This window comes from Rhinolophus sinicus, chromosome 3 (assembly GCF_057876585.1).
Source record: "Rhinolophus sinicus isolate RSI-liver-muscle chromosome 3, RSI-T2T, whole genome shotgun sequence".
Classification (NCBI taxonomy): Eukaryota; Metazoa; Chordata; class Mammalia; order Chiroptera; family Rhinolophidae; genus Rhinolophus; species Rhinolophus sinicus.
The window spans coordinates 21313585-21339122 of record NC_142503.1 but is presented as its reverse complement, the minus strand read 5'-3'; the positions used below and the strand labels follow the sequence as shown (position 1 = coordinate 21339122).

At 45.1% G+C, this 25538-nt stretch overlaps 1 protein-coding gene across 1 annotated transcript in view; it reads left to right on the top strand.

Annotated features, from left to right (window-relative positions):
* Positions 1–264: 264 nt before the first annotated feature.
* MTMR12 (myotubularin related protein 12) overlaps positions 265–25538 on the top strand; it is a 66777-nt gene continuing 41503 nt past the window's right edge. Inside the window, exon 1 of the mRNA XM_019737255.3 lies at positions 265–488. Within this exon, the coding sequence (XP_019592814.3) occupies positions 408–488 (81 nt within the window). The 5' untranslated portion in view covers positions 265–407. The remainder of the gene's footprint in view (positions 489–25538) is intronic.

Here is a 25538-nt window from a genome sequence, read left to right as displayed (position 1 = left end):
TCAGAGGAAACATCTTTCCAGGTTCATGCAAGAAGGGGCTTGGCGTGAGGGCTCTGCCGGCAGCGCTGCTGGCCAATCAGAGAATGCAGCGGGGTGGGCTTTGCCGCAGGAGGGTGAAGTAGAACCTATCACGGAAGGCGAATCTCCGCCAGTCAGACTCGCCCGCAGCTAGTTGAGGGGGTGTGGCCTCCGACTGCAGTCTTCCAACTCGCGGGGAGTGGGCGGGGCCTACGGACCTGGGCGGTGTGAGTGGTGTTGGCCGCGGAGCCGGATGCGGGCGGCGCCGCGGCCGTCGCGGGCCTGGGGATGGGCGGAGCCCCAGCCGCCAGTGCTGGTGGCTACCGCCGCTGCTGGAGTCCTACTAGCCACTTCTATTGCCGCGCGTCGCTGCTTCCCAGGGCGGTGGTATGCTGGGGAAAGGGGTAGTCGGCGGTGGCGGCGGCACCAAGGCGCTCAAGCCTTCCTTCGTGTCGTACGTGCGTCCGGAGGTGAGCGGGTGCTGCGCAGGCGGTGCGTCTGGCTGGAGCGGCGGGGGCTAGGGGCGCCGAGAGCCCCTTCCCCGCTGCGGAGAGAGCGCGGGCGCTTCCTGCCGGTGTGCGAGAGGGGAACCGGGCGGGGTGAGGCCAGCAAGGGCGCGCTGGGGCCTCCGGTGGGCCAGGGTGGGGACCCCCGGAGCAGGCAGGCAGGTGCCCTAGCGCAGGGCCCGGCTCGCTGGCGACCAGGTGAAGGGGCCCGAGCCGGGAAGGTACTGCGGCCCGAGACGCCCCTGGGTACTTTGTCGAGGAGCCGAGGTTCTAGGCACCGCGGGAGAAGGGCTGGGTGGTCCAGACTCCCGTAGGGCCTGCCTCGAGCCCGCCGCCCGGGTGGGTCTGCTCAGCCCTGCCCTTGTAATTTTTCTGTGAGTCTTCAGAGCTCGCCTATCTCAGCTGCCTGCTGCTAAGAGTGCTATTTGATGCCGCTGGCGGGATACTGTGCACCGCCTCTCGCCTCCCATTAGCACTGCAGGGAGAAACCCGGCCGCGGCCAGTCTTCACCCTCTCCCTTATGAGTTCTCCTCTGTCGCTTTTCCCCCTTTCGTTTCACCCACTCATCCTCACTCTTTCTACCTTTTGCTTTCTTCCTGGAGTTTTACTGTTCATTCATTCAGAAAATATTTTTTGAGCTCCGACTCTGTGCCAGGCACTATTCTAAACGTTTGGGATATACATCAGTGAACACAACTATCCCTGCTTTCCTGGTGCTTATTTGAGAGAGGGAGTAAACAATAGATAAAATAGATATTAGTAAATTATATGGTATATTAGAAGGTGATAAGTAACATGGGGAAAAGTATCACCTTCTTCCTCTTTGCAACAATGGCATTTGATCTCAAACTTGAAGAATGCTTAGGATCTGAGGGAAAAGGAGAGCTGGTAGAGGAAAAAGTCGGGAGTGTTGCAGGAGCATCAAGGAAGCCAGCCCTTCGGAAGCCCAGTAGGTGATGGGGACAGTCAAAGGAGAGGAGGCGGAAAGGTTACAACTTGTAGGCCGTGCTGAGGGCTTCTTGATCAATAGCGCCCAGTCCAAATGCCTGATCAGATGCATTCTCATTTTGGATTCTTGAACGTGTTTTCTGTTCTTCTACCCAACACTTTGATCAGCAACGTGCAGAAGCACTACCAAACTCATTGCTTCAGCTGTCTTCCCATCTCTGCAAAGCAAAGGCAGGGGGGTTGCGGATGAGAGGTTTTGATCGGAAATGCGGCTCAAAGATCATCTGGGGCCTGAAGCCTTTGCATATGTATCTTCAAATTCAAAATGTGTGTTTTCTCCAGTTGAGAGTACTCTTGAAATGGGTCTTATTGTTAGTCCTAATTTTAACATATAAACCACTTCCTCTTCCTCTGTAAATGCTTGATAAGGAGGCAGGGTCATCTTGAATTTTCTGCTGGTTTTCCTTGTAGTAGCCTGGGTAAGTATTGTGGTCAGTTTCTCTGTGTGTGTGTGTGTGTGTGTGTGTGTGTGTGTGTGTGTGTGTTTGATTGAGCCCTGGTTGAAGTACAACTGATCTGTAACCTTCCGTCTTCCGTGAGGTTAAACTACAAGTGGAAAGTCTTCTGAAATGTGGCCAGAGTTCAAGAATGTTCAAATTTTTCATCCATCAAGTGCATATGTTGTAATTAGACTTGTTTTCCCTCTTTGCCCGCAGCGCCTGATGTATTCTCTTTGAGGGATAATTAGGGAAGGGGAGTGGTTCAGATCCAAAATAAGCCTGAAGTGGTCACATTTTTTCAGATCCTTATAGTTGGCAGTTTTGTTTTCTTGCAATAAAACAATGCTGTGTAGACACTATGCTTATATATAATTTTTATTTTTCAATTACATTTGACATTCAGTATTATTTTGTATTAGTTTCAGGTATATAGCAGTGATTTGACATTTATATAATTTATGAAGTGATCCCAACACTACGCTTTGTTGTAATCTGTCTCCAAAAATATTTTGTAGCAGAGGATAAGGCTCTGAGCTAAATTGTGGATGGTTTTTAAAAGATAAGTGAATGAGGGGGTGAGAAGGCACTTGGTTTTTAAGTACATATACATACATAGCTTTTGTTAGAGATCACATTATTGGAAATGCATGAGAGTGGCTTTGAGGTGCAGCTTATGTACCTCTGAGAGCACTGGGTCTGGTGACTTTTTCTTGCTCACTCAGTAGGAGTGGTTCCCTAGGACACTGTCACTGTTTCTACTCCTTTCCCTTATATTGCCTTCATCTTTACTGCCTTTTGTGTATGTCTTCTTACCACTTTCTTCTTTGTGCACACTTTGCTTTTGTTAGCTGGGAATTGCAGTTTCTCAGACTCCTTTTTGCTGGTAGGTCATTGAGCTGTCAGAACAGCCTTCACACCTTACCATGGAGTGATACTTGTCCTTAGTGATGAATTTGATCTTGGCTGAAAAGTTCTTGGAATGTTCAACAGTGGCTGCCTTCAATATGCCAAAGAGTCTATCCAGAGTCAGCACTTTGAGTTAAAAACAGAAGTACTTAACTGGATAACGCATTTGAAAATTATGCTTTTAAACACGATGGCTTCTTTTTTTTTCTTGTGATCAGAAAGGATTGGCATTCAACAGCCTAAAATGAGGGGTAGTACTTAGCTCTAACTCTTAAAATTGGACCTCTGCCAGAGTAACTTGGGCTCTTCTGTCATTGATTTTCCTAAATCAATGAATGTGAACGTTAAAATACTGAACTGTAATTTAGGACCTTTGGTCAGTTTTGTAGACTCTGCCCAGAGGGTTACATACAAATCAGTAAAGCTTGTAAGTGGGAAGCTAATGGCTCTGGAAGTTGAGGTGCGCAGGATGGAGAGATCTGAGCCTATCTTGGTTATAACTGATGGCTGGTACCTAAAACATCTCAGCACCCCTACTCCAGCTTAGCCCCAGGTACAAGGTGCAAAGGAAGTTCGGCCTCTGTGCTGGGGAACTGCTGGGTGCTGAGCTCTGCTTCACGGAGGCATCTGGTGATAGTTTGGGTACCAGATCCATTTTTCTTGTTAGATAAAATAGCTCTTTGCAATATTATTTCAGGAGGTGTAAGTGTTCAGTGTAGAAAAATAAGAAATATAGATATGCAAACAACTTTTTTACGGGAAAATTAACAAGCTTAGTAACAACTTGTAGTATATCGTATCAGATATGTATGTAGGTATATGCATGTTTTTTACCAAGATGGGATTAAGATTATTTATTGATCATATTATTTTGTAATCTGCCTTTTCACCAGAAATGTATATATTGTAAATGTCTTTCCATGACAATTGTTAACCTGTAACATCATTTTAGTTTGATCCCTTTTCCTCAACAGAGACATACAGTGTGATGGGGAGATGTTAGATAGTACAAAGAACCAAAGAAAGTAGTATGATTGTTAAATGGTTTTCTAGTTAATCACCTGTTCTGTTGCTGGATGACAATTCTGATTCTTCAAAACTGTCAGCTCTCTGCTCAGTTACTTGAAATTGTAAGCACTGGTTTGATAATTTATAGTGATTAGGGGTGCTCAGTGTCTGTACCTGAAAGCTTGTAAGTAAAGGACCATTAGGTGGTCCTAAGGGGAAGTTCCGATTTAATGGGTCCGTTCCATTGTGATAAGGGAGTTCAATAAAAGCTTCAGTGTACTTGTGTTTTGTTCCCTGAAACTAAGACCAGGAAATATTCAGCTTTTAGAGTCTGCTGTAGTTGTGCCCACATTTGTGTGGTATTCCAAATGCAGTTAAAGTGTTTTACTTGAATGTAGTAATAATAGTTGTTAATTTCTTATTTGTGGAGTTTTAGGTTTGGAAGTGAATTTAAAGATAATCTACTGACCTCTGTACTCTTCCTCTGTTATACAGCTGTGGAAATGGGGCCCCACAGGCTTAAGTGTCCTGCAGTGGACCACAGCAGTATTGCAGAATGGAGTTAATAACTGTCCCCTAAGAACCAGAGGTGTCAGTGGCTAAGCCAGGTTCCCAGGAGCTTGGGAAAGGTTTTATGAAGATGTGGGAAGAAAAGGCAAGAAGAGAGAGACAAAGACTGAGAAGGGTCCCAAAAAAATCCAGACTTAAGAGCTAATTATTTTTTTCATTAATCCCCGAGGGGAAAAAATGCATTCAATTGCATAGTCCTCATTTAAGGCCATTTCTTTTGGTGGGGAGAGGTGAACCTGTGATCCTATAGTCTTCCCACAGCTATGACTGTGGGTATATAGTAAAATTAAAAACTGAATAATTACTAATTTTTGTTAGGCACTTCAGTGTCCCAGGAACGGTGCTTATCTCATTTCATCCTTTTAACTATTAATACTATTACCTCCCTTTTTGTGTGCTTAGATGTGGCAAGCGAGGCCCAGAGAAACTAAGTCTTTATTCAGCGTTGTGCCAGGATTTAAACTAGGGCAGTCTCATTCCAGGGCCGTTCTCTTCCCCTTATGTTTATGAATACAGGACGTGTTAGTAGTGAAACTTGCTCACAGCCATGGTTGGCCTTTGCACACTAGAGTGTGTTATCATTTGCATTCTCCAGTAGCAGTTTCTTTCTTGGTTTTTGTTAGATTATCCACCAGGTGACTGTGAGCGGATATGGGGGACCCTTGGAGATACAGTTCATTCATTCAACAGATACTGACTCAGCATCTTCTAGTACCAGGAATCATTCTAGATGTTGGGGATTCAAAACGAGTGAAATTATTGAGATTATTTAGTGGTGGGATACTGCTGATTGGACCACTAACTTTGATGACTTTGATGGATCTATGACAAGAAGGGATTGTCTTATTCTAAAACAGTCCTATTTCCCCAGTCCTAGCAATAAAAGATACCTTTAAAAGCAAAAATCTAGATCTATTACCTTTTTTTAAAATAAATTTTATTGGGGACAATGTGTTTCTCCAGACCCCATCAGCTCCAAGTCATTGTCCTTCAATCTAGTTGTGGAGGGTGCAGCTCAGCTCCAAGTCCAGTTGCCATTTTCAATCTTTAGTTGCAGAGGGCACAGCCCACCATCCCATGCGGGAATCGAACTGGCAGCCTTGTTGTTAAGAGTTCGTGCTCTAACCAACTGAGCCACCCGGCTGCCCCTCTGGAAGCTCAGTGGCAGCTCGTTGTCTTCTATCTAGTTGTGGCGGGCACAGCTCACTGGCCCATGTGGGAATCGAACTGGCAACCCTGTTATTCAGAGCTTGCATTCTTACCAACTGAGCTATCTGGCTGCCCCTACTTTTTGTTTTTTGGTTTTTTGTTTTTAAAGAGTATATCTTTTTCTCCATTCCAAACTGATTTTTTTTTTTTTTTTTCCCCTGCGCTCCAACCAACAACTGAGCCATCCGGGAGGCAGCTCAGCTCAAGGTGCCGTGTTCAATCTTAGTTGCAGGGGGCAGAGCCCACCATCCCTTGCGGGACTCGAGGGATTGAACTGGCAACCTTGTGGTTGAGAGCCCACTGGCCCATGTGGGAATCAAACCGGCAGCCTTCGGAGTTAGGAGCACGGAGCTCTAACCACCTGAGCCCCCGGGCCGGCCCTCAAACTGATTTTTTAATGACAGAATTTTCTCCTTGAGCTTAGAGGTCATTGATAGTGATTTACAGGCTATTAAAGGACATTAAAAGTCTTCCTAAAATGATCACTTTCTTAGCTGTGGCTTTAGCCTGATGATCTGTCCAAAGCTTCTGCTTTCTCTCTCCTGCATCATGTGCTTCCTGTGGCATCGCCCTGGGTCATATCCGACACCACACAACTTCTGCAGCTGGAGCATCAGGCGATGTCGTGAGGCTATGGCAAGCAACACTTCCTGATCAAACAGCTGCCACGCGACACCCTCCATGTTAGAGCCAGACGCTCTTCTGTGCCGTACTCTGTCTCCGATGTTAAAAGCAGGGCTGCCCTCAAAATCTCAGGCTGTGGGAAACCTGTACTTAGAAATTTAAAGTTGTAGATTCTTCTCTGAATATCCTCCACAGGATGTTTGATGTCCTTGGACTCCTTTCGTGTTAAACCATCCTCTATGGCAGCATGCTTTAGAGAAAGCTCGACGTTTGGGGGCCAAATATTTTTTTATCACTATGGAAGATGTATATACCCTATTTTTACGATAAAGACAATGTAATAAAGTTGCAGACTTTGGAAGTTAGAAAAACAGTCATCCTTATTATGCTTCCCTAACCAAAGCAATTATTTCTATTTTTCAGTAGGTCCAGGCTTTGTCTGTGTGTATGTGTATCTTACATGGTTGCAATCAGATGTGTACAGATTTGTAACCCGAGTGTGGTTGTTAGGTTTGAAGATAGTGCTGCTCATCCATGTCAATAGATCATGTACTTTGAGTTGTTCCAACAGAGGAGCACCCTCAGTTTCTCATGTATCTTACACGTGTGACTTCTGATGTATTCTTTTCGAGGCCATAAGGAGATCAGTGGGTTTACAGTTTAATGAAGTCATTTAAAATAAACCTTTTAAAATAGGTTGGGTGGTAGGATTGAAGTGGAATAATTCTTACAACCTCCAATCTTCTGTTGCTTTGGGAGGAAAGGGTAGGGGAGGTAAAAAATGGAGCAGGACGCCAGGAGGAAGTGAAGCTGTGGGAGAACTGGAAGGACCGCAGGGCCCCCCCTTCTTTGAGTCCCCTCGGCATACTTTGAGAGTCACAGCTCTAGGGGAAGCAAACAAGTGTCAGTGGCTCTCTTGCTGGCTGTAAGTGAGCCCCAGTTGTATTTCTACCTGAAAAATGAGAATAATGATAATAATACCTGTCTTATCTAATAGGTATGTGTGAACATTCATGAATCTTAAGTTGGATTGTGCATGCAAAGTCCTTAGCAGAATTCTAGGCATGTGGCCAGCCTTCAGTCGATGCGGCTGTCATGCTGACTGTTCACAAGCTGTGGATCAGAGCCACTTGGATGGTTTCAGAAAGTGCTTAATCTTTAATCTTAGAGTACACAAATCTTTCCCAGCTAAGGTATTAATGAAAGTGGAATATTTAGTTGTTGTGGTGGTTGCCATGGTATCATGCCAGGAAAGTTCTCTGTGTGGTAACTCTTTCTTAGAATATTTTTCACTATCTCTAAAAATGTCTTTTCCTCTTTTCTTTGTTCCTTTATACATTGAGAATGATTTGATTATATTTAAAATTCCAACCTAATGAGAACACTTAGTAGTTGACTTTTTTCATTGTTAACATTTGGCCTTTGACATTTTGCTAGTTTCATGCTGTAGACTTATTTTTCCCCCTCTTCCCTCATTTCTAACGAGTCTCTCTACCATAGGTCAAATTTTGTGTATTTATCACATCTGTTCAATGGTTTACTTAAGATATGAGTAAGTAAAATCAAATTACCTCTGGGAGCAATAGTCTTTTTATCTATTTCAAAGGCAGTTGCAAGACCATGCTGTTTTGATTTGATATGTAAATACTATTCCTAAACCGTCATCATCATCATTGCTTTCCCCGCCTGTGCCCCTGTCCTTCATTGTTCCTTGTCGCTCTGGCTAGTGGGCCGCCTTTCAGAGGTGGCATCTAAGCCCCCAGTTGTTTGCTTTTGGGGAAAGGAGGGCCTTCAACCATAAGAAAAGCAGGCCCTGGCCATAATGGTGCAGTATTTTGAGGTCTGCCTTTCCCTGTGACAGATTGCCAACCCATGTTTCATTCAGACAGTGGTCCTGAGCCTGCTAGGTTATTTTTGCTTTAGTTTTTGCTGAGTGTGTTTTACAATTCCTAAGAATGCCTGGAAGGGGATGAACCCAGTTTTTTGGATGAAAATTTTACTCTGTTCCTACCTTTTCTCCAGACATAAGATGGAATTCCTGTTTTGTATTAATCCTTTGAGATCCATTTCCCATTGTGACATCAGCTCTCTGAGACCTCTTTCCTCACCTGTATATAGTGTTGTTGGATGACCATCTGCCCTGCAGGCTTCTTTTGAGCATGAGAAGAAATACCACATATACCTAGCTCAGGACCTGACATATGGTGGATACCCAACAACTGGATGCTGTTATTCTGAATAATGACTTGAATTGCTAAGCACTCTGTTTGAATTAGGAATGCAGAAAACAGTCTGTGCACTCAGGAGGTTCACATGTTGGAGAGACGGCAAGTCAGCAGATGGCTCTAACGCACGCGGAGGTGGGCGCTGCCTGTTTATGGGGAAGGAGGGCACAGGATGCTCTCTGCATGCGGAGGGGCCTCTGCAGAGCCCATTTGAAGACTGCACAGGACTCGGAAAGGGGGCGTTAAAGTGGGCTCCGGTGTGGGGAGGACGGGCATGATGTAGCCACAGGCCAGGCCGGAGGGACAGTTCGAAAGGCTCAAAGGTGGGTTGGGACCTGGTGGCCAGAGCACCTCCCCGCATCCCTCACATAAGGTGTGTGCGCAGGGGAGCAAGTGAGAGAAGCCCTGAGGCGTGGAATCCCGGGGCGCGATGTGGACGCGCAGGATTGTTTCTTCCTCTCCAAATGCTGCTTTACCATTGGGTCCCTCTGGCCCTTCTTGAGCCTATCGGCACCTTCTCCTTTGCCCCTGCTTCCTGTTGCTGCAAGATCTTGGAAAAGCTCCCGCTCCAAAGCCTTTTAGCTCCTCGCTAGCTATTCAGTTGACCTAGTATTTGTATGGGGGGGGGGGGGTAGGAAGGGAGGAGGCACGGGGGAGGCGCAGAAGGCATCACCATGTGTTTCTGCAGCTGCTGTTAGTCACATCAGTTAGCTGAAATTATAAGACTGACAGCCCCTAACTGCCACCTGACACCTTTCTCTCAGCATTTGTACACAACTCAGTGCCACCTCATTCAATGTAATGTGGTGGTTAAGAGCGTGGCTTTGGAATCAGAGCTCTGCTACTTGCTAACTGTGTGGGTTTGGCCTGAGTATTTAACTCTCTGATTCTCAGTTTCCTGATTTGTGAAATGGGAATAAAAATAATAGCATCTAGCCCATAAAATTGTTCGTCTTCAGTGAGGCAATCCATGGAAAGTTGTTAACACAGTACCTGGCATATAGTGAACACTAAGTGTTAATTGTAGTGGCTATTACTCCTCCCCAGAAGCTGTAGGGGTGCATGTGTGCGTGCGCGCGTGCTGTGGGCCACCAGTGCAGGTCCTGATAGGGGCAAGACTTCAGCTGTGTTCCCTCCCAGCCTTGTTCTTCCGTCCGCTCTCTGGGCCTGTGTGGAGCTGGGCGCCCGTGCTGCTCGTCCATCTTGTGGGACTGAGCCATACTCTGGGCACTTGCCCATCCTCCCGGGGGCCTCCCTTCTTGCAGTTTTCTTTTTCAGTGAGCTGTCTTAGGAGTTCCCTCTCTGTGCTCCTCGTCTCAGAGGCTTTCAGGAGGACCTGTCAGCGCCCCCCCTTCTCCAGTCACCATACTGCAAACCAGGCACAGTCCCCAGGGTGACCTTTGTGGGCGGGGCCTCTGTGGTGGTCTGCCTCCTTTCATTTCCATTGCCACCCTCTCTGCCCTCGTCTCCTGTCATGCCTGGGACCACAGACAGCAACTGCTGACCTGGTCTCTCCACCTGCCACGACTCCTGCCGCACCCAGCCATGCAGCCCCCGCGTGTCGTTTTCCTGTGTGAGTCCTCCACTCCTGCCCCTTCCACTGGTCCCAGTCTCCACACTCTGTCAGGCTCACTGCAGATTCTGCCTGCTTCTGGTTGGTTGAAAGAGCATTAGCTGGATTTGGGAGGCCTGGGCTGTGGCCATTTCTTTTCTGTGCGGCTGTGAGGGAGCCCCTTTCTCTCTTTCACTCTCGTTTCCTGATTTATAGAGTTGGATTCGGCCAGTGTTTTTAAACCTGTTTTGCACAAGAAATTTGTTTTTATTAAACAACAGGGTTCTTTGAAGATCTTTTTCAAAATATGCTGTTTCAAGTCCTGCTTTAGACGTGTGTGTGTGCCGTAGGGGGTGAAGACGGGTGGGGGGGGGCACCCGCAGGAGAACTCTGCATCTCTTTCAGATAACTAGGCCCTCTCCCTCCATCCCCTGTTGAGAGCTGCTATTTCACATGGAATCATAGACAAAACCCAAATATATAGAGAGAGGGTGCTGGGAGGACAGTTTGAAAAGCACCTGGCTCGAGAGTCTTGAAGGTTCTTGCCACGTCATCCTCTTCGCATACTCAAGTCTTTCCTCACTGACATTTTCCCTTGTTTTTGTCTGTGATACAGGCTATCTGTAGCTCTTGGTTCTTGGTGATGCAATTGAGCATTTATTCTCCTTGGTGTATAATTCTCTATGTCTGTGGGTCTTTTTCCTCCAACAGAACCATTAGCTCCTTGAGGGCAGGGCTGTCGTGCCACTCAGTGTGGCCTGCAGAGAGAACCGTGGCCATGGACCATCCCAGGAGGGGACCCCAGAAAGTAGCTGGAGGGAGGCCCATTCAGAGGCTTTTATGATTTCTTCTGCAGAGTCATTTGGGGAATTGGGGTTGAGAACAGTGTTAGGCCTTAAGTGTAAGTGCTGACTCTACTCTCGGTTTCTATGCCCCAACCGTCAGCTTTGGCATGAGGTGCTTTTGCCTTATAATATCCCCTTTAGCTGTAACCAGTGACGTCCATGGATGCCTGAAGCCCACTTGTTCCCTGTGATGGGTCTCCGGCCGCCCTTTGCTTCCTCAGGTAGTTTCTTATTCCATCAAGTGGGCAGACTCTCTTGATTGGAATTGAGCCAGCTAAATACTTGGTGAGCTCAGATCTGTAGGTTGTGAGACTTGCACTGGTATTTGGGTCTTACCATTTCTTCTCTAGCTTGAGTGCTTACTAGGTAGAGGCTGACAAATCATTTGAATTATTTAAAGGCCTGCGGAATGCCTGGTAAGAGCAATTCGTGCTAAGAAACGTGGATGAATAATAACTTTCACTGCCCTTCACAAATGAGCTGTCAAAACAGTGAGGGCTTTAGTTTGGGTCTTAGTGAGCAGTTCCTTCCTTCCTTTAAGAAAAAATCTGATATAAAGAAAAAAGCATTTTAAATGTGAAAGTAAAGGATTTAGACGGACATGTATTGCTCATATGTTACGGTACTGCACTGTCAAAGGTTGTTGCCTTTTTCTCTCTCCTGAAGACTTGTTACAGTGGAAAGGACACTTGGTGTATTATGTTATAATAGGAAAAAGTTTAAGATTGGTAGTTGCCGACGGCTGGCAACAGAAAGGTAGGGAGGGGGCAGATATGGAGAATGAGGGGTTGAACGCTAATAGGTACAGGGTTTCTTTTAGGCGTGATGAAAATGTTCTAAAATTGATTGTGGTGATGGTTGTACAACTCTTGGGATATATTAAAAACCATTGCATTGTACACTTTAAATGGGTGAATTGTATGGTATATGAATTATGTCTTTATAAAGCTTTTACAGAAACAAAGAATCAAAGGTATTAAACTTGGTGTCAGCACTACTGAGAATGAGTTTGGTCACCATCTAATTCAGTTATGTGATAACAGGCACCTTATTTAACCTCTTGGAGCTTTGCTCGCCTCATCTGTAAAGTGGGGATAAAAATACCTTACGGATTGTTGTTAAGATAAATGACATAGGACATGTGAAAGTGGACATAGTAGAACCTCTAGCAAATTATATGTTTATGTGTTTAAGTTAGACATATATTTTTGTGGGCTATAAATGCTTAGTCCAAAATGCTCTTGAAAGTTCCCAACTAGTCCTGTGAAATGAGCACTTATCATGGCTGAGAACTGATTTCATGCTGAGTAAATAGCAGAGTCCTTAAACACCGGGTACCCGCACGGCTGTCTGTGGTGTGGTCCCGTGAGTCCAGACAGAGGCTGTCAGTTTGCCTGTTGCTGCATGTCTGCTTCCCTGGCTTTAGCTACTGTTTTTTTAGCTTATGCTTAGAGTAATTGTTGCTTGTAATTGCCAAAGACAGTGTCTCGTTAGTAGAAGCCAGCTGTGATGACAGCACCTGGCCGTGCTCTGAGCGGGGAACGAGCCTGCTAGTTAGGCTGGCTTGTAAGGGAGCAAAGCCCTCGCTGGCTGGGAACGGAACCAGCAGCCCTGGGAATCAGTTCCAGGAAACAAATCCCATTTTGATTTCTAGCTCCCTAGAACTGGACAGTGATAGAATCATTTAGTCTCTAGTCTGTATCCTCAATGATAAGGCTTCAGATTTAAAGTCTGGCTTTGAATATGCCCCGCTCTATCGATGAAACTGAGTATATTTCAGAAAGCCAGCTCAGGAGGAGTGTGACAAAAGTTCAGTAGTACCTGGCAGTAGTCATATACTTAGGTAGGAATTTTTAATAGAGCTGTTTCTTTCATCTCAAGAATTATGTTTAGGATTAAACAATATTACCAGGATCAAGAATTATTTGTCTCTTTGTATGTTTTCATTTGTATGTTCTTTGAGTAGACTTTTATTGACAATTTACTATCCGTCAGAAATTAAATGCTAGCAGTTGAGGCTAAAAATACATAAAGGAACAGCGTCAGCCCCCAGTTGGCATCGTTGGTTGGGGAGACAGATACGGTAAGCGATCATTACAATCCAGGAGGGAGGTTGGGTCAAAGAGAGCTTTGCAGAGAACTCAAGATGTGTGGACTGTGGCTTGGACAGTGAGTTGGATGAGCAGGACTGGGGGACAGTGGATTGGTGGGCACAGTGGGTGCCCTGGGGGCGAGGCGGAAGCAGTGCCCCTGTAATCATGGAGCATATTAGGTGAGAGGTGGTCGTGGCCTGAGGTGACAGCAGCGTGGACGGGTTCTGGGGCTGTCACAGGAGCGGAGTAGACCACATGGAGGGCGGGGGAGTTAAGATGGCTCCTGGGTGTTTGGCGTGGCCAGCTGGGTGGATGGCAGGCCCTCTACCGAGCCAGGGTCCAGAGGTGGGTGAGCAGGTTTGGTGAGGTGCAGGGGGAGGGATGAGTGGACTTTGAAATGTGAATTTGCAGGATCTGAGGGACATTCCAGTGCGGGTGGCTGGAGGATGCTTGGGCGTCCTGGTCTGGAGCTCTGAGGAGAGATCCGGAGGGAAGAGCCGTTTGTGGGTCCTCAGCATGTATTGTTGGCAATGGTGCGAGTGGCAAAGCTCATCCAGGGAGGTCTTGTGAGGAGGGCAGAGAACCCTGCCTAGAAAGGAGACTTGAGGAAGAGCATCCGGAGCGCGTGTGGGTGATTTGACCTGGAACTCATTTCTGCTGATTTTCAGGTCTCAGGATAAATGACATTTCCTGAGGGTAATGACATCTGTGACCCTCTCTGAATGTAGTGAGGTGTTTCTGCTGTGTTCCCATCATAGCCCATCCTTCCCCTAGCGTAGCACTTTGCACACGTCTTCATTGTTAGTGCTCATACTGTGTTCAGACTCCCGTGCACTCTGGGCAGGTGGGGCTCTGTGTCGTGTTCACTCCCAGGTTTGCAGCGCTGGAGTAGAGCAGGTGCGTAAGAATGACAGTTCAGCCAGTGACAGAGTGTGCGAAAGGCAGGAGGAAGGCGACAGCGTTGGGCGTGTGGGCAGCAGGGCCAGGCAGGGTGTGTGGCAGTGAAGAGTGTGACCGGTCAGGGAAACGGGCGGGAGGCCCCCTTGGTCAGCTTCCTTTCCCTCATCTCTGAAACGAGAACAGTACTGGTGGTTAACGAAGTTGTGAGGGGGAAGTGAGAAGACGTGTAGAGATACAATCTTTTGCAGGCTTCTAGTATTTATTGCACGGTAATCATTCCCAGTGTCCCAATGATTATTTTTTATTCGTCTGTCTGCACTTCTTGAGGGCAGAAGTCAGTTCTTATTCATCTTTTTATCCTTGGCGTTTGGTATTTAGGATATTCAGGAGCTGTTTGTTGACTATATTACTATATATTATGTGTATGTTAGAGCTAGGTCATCTTGTAGCTTTGAGTAACCAGACAGACACCTTGAGTGTTGTGTCACTGATTTCACCCGTCTGACGCATTGGAGCCCAGTGCTTTGGACTCCTTCTGAGAATCATAGTTCTGAGAAGAGACTAGATCGACAACCTCGTCATGCTGGGCCAGCTGTATGATGTGGGTTCCAGCAGGTGTGTGTCCTTTGCCCATAGCTTGCTGAAGAATGGGTGGCAGTTCTCACATCTTGTCCGGCTGAGACTCTGCCAGAATGGGAATGCTTCTGGTGAGGTTCTTAGATAAGGCGGGGACAGTGGCCACTGCGGGGCCCTGGGAATTGTTGCTATCTACCCACAGTGAGAGCGTGAACAGATGTAGCTCCTTTTGATCTGTGGGGTAAACTGGAAGACTTGTTATTCATGCCCTTATCCTCCTTTTAAATTAAAACAAACAAAGAATAACTGTAACATTAGGGTAAATGTCGAAATAAGGCATTAACGAAACCTCAACCCGGATTCCACCACTTGGGCAGAACCACTCTCCATTTCTGTTCATGTTGCTGTGCTGAGTTCCGGCCACTGGAACACCACCGAAAGCCTGGACGGTCCGTGACCGGTGCCAGAAGTCTTTGCTATTCTTTTGTGCCATAATAACAAGCTTTGTCCAAACTCAGATGGAGCCCCAAGAGGTACGCACAAAGCACATGGGCCATATTTAACTGCCACATTTGTGGAAAATTTGCATCACTTTCAAATGACTTAGTTTTCAGGTGTCTTCAGAGAAAAGTCTGTTTACGTAACTAGTACAACCAGTTCTGCTTGATTATTAAGAAACCATACGTTTCTACCTTTTGATCCTTGCACGTAGAGCATGATAGTTCATTGGAGTCAGTAAGGAATTTATTCCACATTCCATAGTTTCTAGAAGTATGATTGTCACCATTTGCTGATTAGGCAGCTGAGTTAGGAGTGTAAGAGTTGAAGCATAGTGGATTAGGAGGAGCAAAAGCTTAAGGGGGCCCCCACTGAAACCAGGGCACAGTTTGAGAAGTTCCCAGCACCCCAGAGAACAGCTGTCACTGGACACTGGTTGAATTGGTTGCAAGAACCTGGGATGATGCCACGCCCATCAATGGCTGTTGTTCTCCTATGGTTTTTACTGGACAGGCTTCCCGACTGCTCGTCTTTCTGGGTTAACACCACATGCATGACAGTCTGTAATGGAATGCACTCTTTCTCCAGTACTGCAGTCTGATTAGAGCATTTGGTGATGTCACCGTATTAATGCCCAAGCCCTGACATTGCATCTTAATCTCCCACATGTTTCTCTGCACCCTGCTAGAGGCTTTTTTTTTTTTTTTAAACTTCTCACTATTTAAAGTCATTATTAACACATTGTTTGTGGGAAATGAGTAAACTCATCATATCGCCTCTAGTTGGAACCGGCAAAAATTTTGCAAAGTAAATAAATAGAGACCTCTTTTTAAACTAAAACACTGAAAGTTTCATAGAAAAATATCAAATAGATCGAAAGATATGAATATTTTACGGAAAGTCTAATTTTGGTGAGAAAATGTCAAAAAAGCCCCGCGTTACGACGCGATTTGGTGGGAAAATGCCCGCTTACAAAGTGTTAATTAATTATTCAATGAAATCTTTTGAGCCCTTACTGTGTGCAAGGCCTGTATTGGATCTGGGGCTATATGGTGAGCCAAAAATGTGACAAAAGACCTGCCTTCAAAGAGTTCATAGCTTGATGGGGTGATAGACTTAAATAATTACGTAATCAGATGTGAGATTGCATTTGTGACCAGTGCTAGGAGGGAGAGGTACATACATGGGGCTGTAAGAACCCGGTAACCGAGAAGACTTCCCTTGTCCTGAGTTCCGATGGATACACAGAATTCACAGGGCAAAGAGGGAAAAGAGAAGCATTCGGAGCAGAAAGAACTTCCTGTGGAAACCACTCAGGATGGGAAGGGACATGGCAGGTATGGGAGGGTGAAAGCAGGCCAGTGTGGCCAGTGTGCAGACTAAGGAAGCGGGTGGTGGAAGACCAGATTGGAGAAGTCATGAGGGGCCCAACTGTGGAGGGCCTCACAGGCCATGTTCAGCCATTGTCTCTGTCCTCCAGGAATCCAGAGCACACTGTGTTCCAGAAGGATCCCTGGCGCTTTAGGGTGGAGAGTAGATTAGAAAGAGGACAGATGCAGGTAGACTGATTGGAAAGATATTGTGGTCCAGGTGGGAGATGATAATAGCTTGGACTACAGGTGGAGATAAGAAAGGGGCATGGATTCTAGACATATTGAATAGGTGATATTGATAGAATTTGGTCATAGACTGGATACTGAGGATGAAAGAGAAGGAGGTGTAAAGGGGACTCTTCAGATGACCTCTAGACGACATGCTCTTAAAGGGAAGCACAGAATAGCCCCCACAGTACATGACAGTGTTACTCCCAGCTGGAGCCTTTGCTGGAGTGTGGTGAATTGGACTCACGAGAGTTGGTTGGGGTGACAGTCAGAGACTCACACCTTAGAAGACCCAGTGAGTCAGTCATAGCAGGAAACTCTTTCTGCTAGTGTTGAGGAAGCCCCAGAGTTCTTCCTCATGCAGCGGGCCATTACTCCTGGGGTCAGGTGTTTTTTGGTGCCCATTTTCCACTTCAGCCTCCTTTTGCCTCTCCACAGCACTCTTAGGCTTTCCTTGGGTACTTTCAGGGACGCTTGTTTTGACCTGGTGTCAGGTGAGTCTAGCAGATACATTCACTGACCTTTCTGTCCTGGTTTTCCTTATTCCTTCAATGTATATAGGAAGTAGTGTCTTCGTTCATGTAAGAGGTAGTATGGCGTCATGTAAGAACAGAGTGAGCCAGCTACCAGGCGCAGCTTCCACCTTCATGTACTAGCTGGGTGTCTTTATCTGCAAAGTGGAGATAACAGTGTGTATAATAACCCTACTTCAAAGGCTTGCTTTTTAAGCCTTTGAATGATTTTGAAGGATGAAATGAGTTGATAAGTATAAAGCCCTTTAAACAATGTCTGGCACATAAGATTCAAGAAATGTTTATCATTATTCACTGCTCAACCTCAGTAAGGACTGATCCCTCAAAGTGCCCACTTTGGCATTCATAGATTGGACATTTGTGATTTCTGCAGTCCACAAGTGGCCCTTGAGTCACAATGTAGTAAATTGTAATACTGATAAGGAAGAGATTGTATTTACTCATCCGATTGTAAAGGTCGTGTTGGACAGTCTTTAACCACTCGTCCAGTACCTTTGCCCATGAAGACAACAGCTTATACACATGCAGAACACATGTGTATAACACATTCGTATTAGAGATAATACGAATATTAGGATGTACGAACTGTGATTAAAAAAATACGGTGAATGTTTAAAAATTATTACAGTGAAAGACACATTGCCATTAATTCCCCTCAAAATACTCCCCCTCACTTTGAACACATTTATCCCGTCGTTCTTGCCACTTTCTGAAGCAGTTCTGGAAGTCCTCTTTTGTGAGTGTCTTCAGTTGTGCTGTCGTGGCTGCCTCTGTGTCCTGAATCGATTCAAAACATTTACCTTTTATGGTCATTTTGACTTTGGGGAAGAACCAGAAGTCTCACAGTGCCAGATCTGGTGAATAAGGTGGATGAGGACACACCATAATGGTTTTGTTTTGTTTTTCAGAGAGAAATTTTTTTTTAAAAATTTTATTAGTTTCAGGTGCACAAGACAAAGCAATACTTAGATGTTTATCATTTATATCCCTCACACTGTGAACCCCCCTCCCCCCATCCACTATCCCTCTGACATCGCACACAGCCATTACATTTCCACTAATGTTTTTATTTTACAGAAATTGCTATACAAGAAGTGATGTGTGACATGGAGCCTTCCCATTGTGACCACAAAATATGGTGAATGCTGCTGCCGAGTGCCATCTAACAGAAAAGCAGGATCTTCAATACAGGAAGTGGCATGTTGCACCTTAGTAACAGTGTGTGACGAGTTTTCAGCTTGTTCAGTGCAGTCAGTTGGGCGTGAGCTACAGTTGAGAGAAGGTGTGTTTTAAAGTGTGCAGTAAATCATCCTTCATCATGACAACGCTCCATGTCACACATCGCTTCTGGTATGGCAATTTCTGCCAAATAAAAACATTACGGTATGTCCTCATCCGCCTTATTCACAGGATCTGGCACCGGGTGACTTCTGGCTCTTCCCCAAAGTCAAAATCATTCAGGACATCGAGGCAGCCACGACAGCACAACTAAGGACACTCACAAAAGAGGACTTCCAGAACTGCTTCAGGAAGTGGCAAGAATGATGGGATAAATGTGATCAAAGCAAGGGGGAGTATTTAGAGGGGGATTAATGGCAATGTGTCTTTCACTGTAATGAATTTTTAAAAATTTAAACATTCACCATATTGTTTGATCGCACCTCATACATATGGGAATTTCATCATGTCCTGTAACCTGCTTTAATGACCCATATCCAGACTCAGCACTTCCAGATGTGGATGCTCCTGTATCCTTGTTGTAACCACTTCCCTTCTCCTCCATTCAGCGATGTTCGTTCTCAGGGATCAATAAGCAAAAGATGTTACAAGTCTTTCTCAAAAACACTGAAATATCATCTCCATATTTGTTCTTTGTTTTTATTGTGGAGTTCGAAACCTACTTTAAAAATATAGGGGTGAAGGAACCATAGGGTGTAGCCAATGAGCACTTTACGTTCTGTCCTCCTTACCTCCTCCCCACCACCCAGACAGCTTCCCAAATTACAAGAAAAAATTCAGTTTTTGAGGGGAGGATTTCTTTATGATTCCTCTTTGCATACCCTCATTTATTGGAGTCCTCTAGGTTATTTCTTTACTCAGGACTAGTGTATATTTTGATTGGGGTGAGGGGATTGATGGTAGAGGTGGTGGTACTTATTTTTTCCCTCAGTTAATTATCTGTAAGAATTAGATGGTGTACATTTAGGATTTTTTTTGAACTGTTAACCAGAGAAGGATTAGCTAGATACAGTGATGATTCTTTAGAGTGTGGCTCCTTAAATTCCAGTGCTGAAGTGCTTGATAGGTTTTTGTTCTTTTTAAAAAAATGTATTGGGATAACACTGGTTAATCACGTTATTTAAATTTCAAGTGTACACCTTTATGATACAACATCTGTATACTCCATTGCGTGCTCCACATCTGAAATCTAGTCTCTTTCCATCACCATATATTTGACCCCCTTGACCCGCTTAGTCTTCGCATTATCCCCCTCCCCCTCTGGTAACCACCATTCTGTTGTGTATCGGTGAGTTTGGTTTTTTTTGTTTGCTTATTTCTTTTTGTTTTATATCCCATATAGGAGTGAAATCATATGGTTCTTGTCCTTTTCCATCTGACTTATTTCACTTAGCATAATCTCAAGGTCCATCCTTATTGTCACATATGGCAGTATTTCATATTTTTTTTATGGCTGAGTAGTAGTCTTAATTGGTTACCAACTTTCATCAACTTAATCTACTTCCAATAAATGGGCAGTCGAGACGCTTCCTACTGCATGACATGCCTGGAAAGTCCCTGCCTGGATGTGGTGATCTTGAAGAGAGCCATAAGTTTACTCTTTTGCTCTTGTAATGGGTTGAAAGTACTTTCTATTGCAGAAGATAAGACACAGAATGACCAGACCTAAGTCCCTGGGGGCTTGTAGAAAACAAATCCTATTAATAGAAAAATGCCGTTTCTTTTCCATCATTCAGATACTGCTGTGTAGTCAAAGGCTTAGGATTAGGGCCAACTTGCATGGTGTTAATCGCAGAAGTTTCTGATCCACAGAAAAGAAGAATTGAGAGGCCTCTTCTGAGTAGAGTTAGGTTAATTTAGTGTGGGAAACAGGATTAAGAGAGAAGTAGAAATTATTCTGGTCATGGGCGAGAAACTTGAATAATTGCAGCTCTTAAATAGTATGTTTGAATTGTTTTCTTATCAAAGGAAAGGAGGAGAAAATGAAAAAAACGGAAATCAAAGTGCAGCCCGGGTACTGCTATGTCTTACAGTTATAACAACTCTCATTTACTGAATACACCTGCCAGGTGTTTACACACGTTATCTCTTCAGATTCTCATATTAGGTAGTATTGTTTCCATTTATACAGGAGGGAACCAAAGTTCAGTCAGGTTAAATGACTGTAGATACCAGAGCTAGATTAGGTCTGTAACACGAAAGTCTGTATTATTTCTCCTTTTTAGTATGTGCACAGAGAGAAGTCTGGAGGAACAAGGGGAAAAACAAAAAATTATTAGTACTGTGAATTGAAAATACAACTTTCTGCTTTAAAAAAGGTAAATTTTGTTCTAAGATACACATGGATTCCCACCTAACATGTGGGTGCAAATACATTTTCTCCCTGAGATTTTCTATTTGAGTGGAGAAAACGAGTATTAAATAAATGTCAATTTTAGAGAAGTAGAGACGAAGAAACAAAATGTCTGTGTTTTATCCTTTTAGCACTTTGGTGCCAAATGCGATCAAAAGGGACTATTTTGGCAATTTTAGGGATGTTGCCTCTTGAAATTTGCCCCTTTGTCTGGATTACATTGAACTGAGAATAACTTCTGTTTTTGACTCAAAGTGCTGGTAGCATTGAACACTTACGAGCATTTTGGCCTAAGAGATCCTCACTGTAGGCAAACCCCTACCACCACCCTGTTCAAGGTCAGTGGTCTTCTGGCAGGCCTTCCCATTGCTGCCTTTCCTGAGGTGCCCTACCTCCACCACTATTGAGGAGATGTGCACCCTGAATGTGAACTTGCTGAGAAACTAGAGAATTTACTTCTTGAGAACCAGTGGGATTAACATGCCCAGCTGCTTTTCAGCCTCTCAGCAGATTCTTACGAGTGTTAGCTGCCTTGAGCTTTCACATGCTTATGTCCTATATGTGGTGGGAAATCCTTGTGCAGTGACGTATAATTCCCTGAAGGGAATTTTTCTCATTTGTTCTAATCAGTTTTGTAATAGGAGACTGGTTTCCTATTGTAGGCAGTGGATGTTATAACTGTAATAGGAAACTGGAGACCATGTTTGTTAGAACTACCACCCAGCAGCGAAGAATGTCAGCTCTGGCATTAGGACTTGGGCCAAACCCTTGGTTAGTGACTTATTTCCTGTAAAAGGAGAGTCACTGAACCTCTGTAAGCCTCAGTTTCTGCATCTGTAAAATGGACATGATCCTAGTTACTAAAATTGTGAGGATTAATGAGATACTACTGAAGGGTACTTACCTGGCACATAATAGAAGCTTAATGAATGTTGGCTATTGTAGACGCATGCAGTGAAGTGGAAGCTGCGACTGACAGAGATTGTGGAGGGCTTTGATTGCTGTGCACAAACTTGGACGCATCTGTTTGTATTGCTCACAAGTCTTTTTGACTTAGATTTTCAAGTGTTTCAAATAGGTAAGGTTGCTGAGTGATGTGTGTTTTGGATTAATAAAGTTTTGTGTTAATTTGTGTAGTGGCATTTGAGGCAGGGGCTCACGTGCATTTGATGATTACTGTAGGATACTTTTTCTTGGATGCTGGCTTGTTAGCAGCAGCCATGTGGGCCTTACGGTGTTGTTCTGACCTCCTTTCCCTGTCTGCATGCTGAAGGAAGTCTGATGAATAGCGGCAATTTTAGTAGGAAGTTGAGCACTGTTAGGAATCTTGGTGGTTTTCTGGCATCCCCCTCCGATGTTAAAATTCACCGAATGCTTCATAAAATACGTGGCTCCTCGATGACTTCGCTGCTTTGTGTGATTTCCATTGTCTCTATCAGATCAAATTTTGGTCAGCAACTTGTTGCCAACATCAAAACTTCTTTACCACTTTCTAGGGAAGAAGAGGAGTCAGTACTTTTACAATAAAAAATGTATAGTAAGCTTTTGGGGCATTTGACAGAGATGAGAGTGAGTGGGGAAAGGTCTCCAGTCTTTTCCTTTTTTCTCCCAGAAATGCTCTAGTAGATGGATAGTCGTCTTTGGAGAATATGGTTCTGTGCAGTGACAGAATGACTTGGAATGGTGGAGAGAGGGCCGCCAGGAATCATCTTTTCCCATTTCCAGCTAGGGCTCTTAATTCCAGTCTTCTCGATGGGAACACTGAGGCCAGGACACTTGACCAAGACGCCCCGGATGTGTTTGTAGGCTAAGGCCTGCCTGGCTCCTAGGTCACGCCTGTGCTTTTTCCTGCAAGACGTTCACTGGCGGTAGTGAATAGGGTGTGCTGCATGCACTCCTCTGCTTCAAACGCTTCAGGCCCACCCGTGTTTCTCATTTTTCTTTCAGAACTACTTGTCTCTGTGTGTTTGTACCTTCCCTTTCCTGTTCCCTCTGCTCACCCACCTGTTGAACTCCTGCCCATTCCTTACCAGCTACTTCCCCAGAAGCATTTGCTTAGAGTCTCTCCGCCCCTTCCTCCTGTTGGTCCCCCATCGAGTTAGGACCCTCTTTTGTGCTGTTGCAGCCCCGCATCAATGCCTTTATTATAGCATCCATCATATTGTACTATTATTGTGTGGGGTGTGGGTAGTAGCTTTTCTCCCCCCTGGACTGCCAGCTCCTGTTTCCCTGGCACTTGGTAGGGATTCATTTACATTATCTTTGCGTCTTATAAATCTCCTTCTCCCTTTCCATGGACAAACCTCAACTATCTTCCTCGTCTTCTGCTTTAAAAAAATATGTATATGTATATGTATATATATCTACAAATACATACATGATTTAGTTTTGAAATGACAAGGCTAAGAATGATGTGGGGGGTTTTTCTTCTTGTTTTTTTGGTCAGTTTCTGCTTGTTGTGTGTGGTGGGAGGTGGGAGGTGGGAGGTGGGAGGTGGGTATGTGCCTCTATATCCAGAGGTCGTGCAGGGGATGGACGTGGTCGTAGCAGCTGAGGAAGCCATCCAGGGGGGTTAATCACAATAATGGCAAAATCCTATGAGGCTTAATGGCTTGAGGGCCTCACATCCTCACCCCACCTAAAACCCACATGCTAGAGGTGGTAGATCCTGCTTCTGGCATCTGACTCTTCCTTGCCCACTTAGCGGTGAAGTGGTGGCTATGACATAGGTTCCTGACCCTGTGACCCTGGGTGTATTATTGTACATCGACTTGTTACGTGACATGAGTCTAGTCATCTCTTTCCGTTGTTAATGCAGTTGACCTAAGTCAGTGACACCGCGGTGACGATCAGCAGAAACCCACTGCAGCTAATATGACAAGGGGATGTACTATAGAGGTCCAGGTGTCCTTTATGGAGCTGTGGGCCAAAGGTGTGGCTGGGCCTCACTAACGCCTGGAAAGCCAGGGCGTCCAGGCTGTGACAGTGTGTCTGGGGTTTGGGCTTTTATCTCCACATCACCTCTTCACGTGTCTTATTCTCTGCGGAGCAGCTCCCCCTGCTTTCCTGTAGTGGGGCCAAATCTACAAGTCTGTAGTTTAAGTTTAGCCCCCCAGCCAAATTACTAGGGGAGATAAAATGATTAGCCCTTTGAGGGACCGCTGTCCGTTTCCCGTGCAGTGGTTGGGGAGCAGGCGGCTCGCTCCAGGACACGGGGGCGGGAAGGGACGGGAACGGTTGTCTGGGGAAAGGGAGTTTTGGGTGGGGCGTTATCCTAGAAGTTGTCTCCTGCTTATTTTGTTTATGGAATGTAAAGAAAGAATTCCATTCACCATTTCAAGCATTGATGTAGGTGGTTTTGGACAGCATAAATTCTTCATCATCAGAAGATGATAGATACTTCTTCGGACCTAACAGTAGGGTAGTCTTCTCCACGCTGGCTTAATGTTTGAACTGAACTCCAAGCACTAGTCAAGATGATCGCTCGAGTTTTCTAACAGCTTATTGAATTTAATGAATAGCTTTGCTCTACCCTCAGAGAAAAATGATAGACCTGTCAAAAATAATTGTGCTTTAATTTAGTTCTTTGCCAAAGACAGATGATGAAAACTCTCAGTGAGAATTTCTAAATTACCAAAACATGTGTAGTATTTATACATGTGAGACTACAGGCATACCTCAGCGATATCATGGGCTTGGTTCCAGACCACCACGATAAAACAAATTTCGCAATAAAGTGAGTCTTACTCTTTTTGCTGCTGGAAGGGCTTGCCTTTGATTTGTAAAAAATGCAACATCTGTGAAGTACAATAAAGTGAAGCACAATAAGATGGGTATGCCTGTAACCTCTTCCGTAACCTGGAGCAGTGTGTCGGAATCAAAACGCGAGGCCCAGCTGCATCCCCTACACTCTGATTCCATAGGTGTGTGGTCAGGCCTGAGTGTCTATAGAGATAATAGCTCCCCAGATAATCTGACACTCACCCAGTTTGAGAAGCACTGACTCAAAGAGACTTGATTCCATATTGGAATGGAAATCATAGCCATCTCTAAAATAGTCCTTGCTCAAAATGGGTTCTCTGAAACAGCCATGACTTTGTGCTTCAGCCTCAAGATGGGCTGTCTAGCCTTTCCCTGCCTCTGCTTTACATACACGTTTCTTCTAATGCTGTATTGCATTCTGAATTGACTTCAGAAAACTCATACCGTTGAGAACCATCTGCCAAAATATAAAACAAAAAAAATTCCAATTTTATTTGTTGACAAATGGGTTGTGTCTTGTAGAATTTCCCACAGTCAGGATGTCACATGGGGTGGCCTGCGTGGTCTCAGCTCCCGCTCCCCACACAAGAACACAGGACATGGTGAGGCCAAAAAGGAACACCCACGGAGCCATAGGTAGGGGAGTCATACCATTATAGTCTCAGTGGAGGCTGGATTCACACGACGTGTGACCTGCTGTCCACTTTTCTGCCAACCGACCGACGACTCTCCTCCACTCTCTCGACTCTGTTCCTCTCCTCTCTTCCGCCCTCCTCGGCTCTGCTCGGCTCCTCGGCAGTCCTCGGTTCTCCTCCGTAGCCACAGCAGTTATACCAGCGGCCAATCGGCTAACCGGCCACCGCCAACAGCCAGTCAGCCACAGCTGAGCCAGCACCTTTCCACGTGAGGCCAAGAGCCTGTAAACTACTCTCTGGGGCTCTGTCCCCACACATTAGTTAAAAATACTTTTTAAAAAAGTAGATAGCTTGTCAAATAAACCAGAAACTCCTGTGGGTATATGATGTTTTCATGTGTATTCTGAAAGTATGGATTTAATTTATTTTGAGCCCTT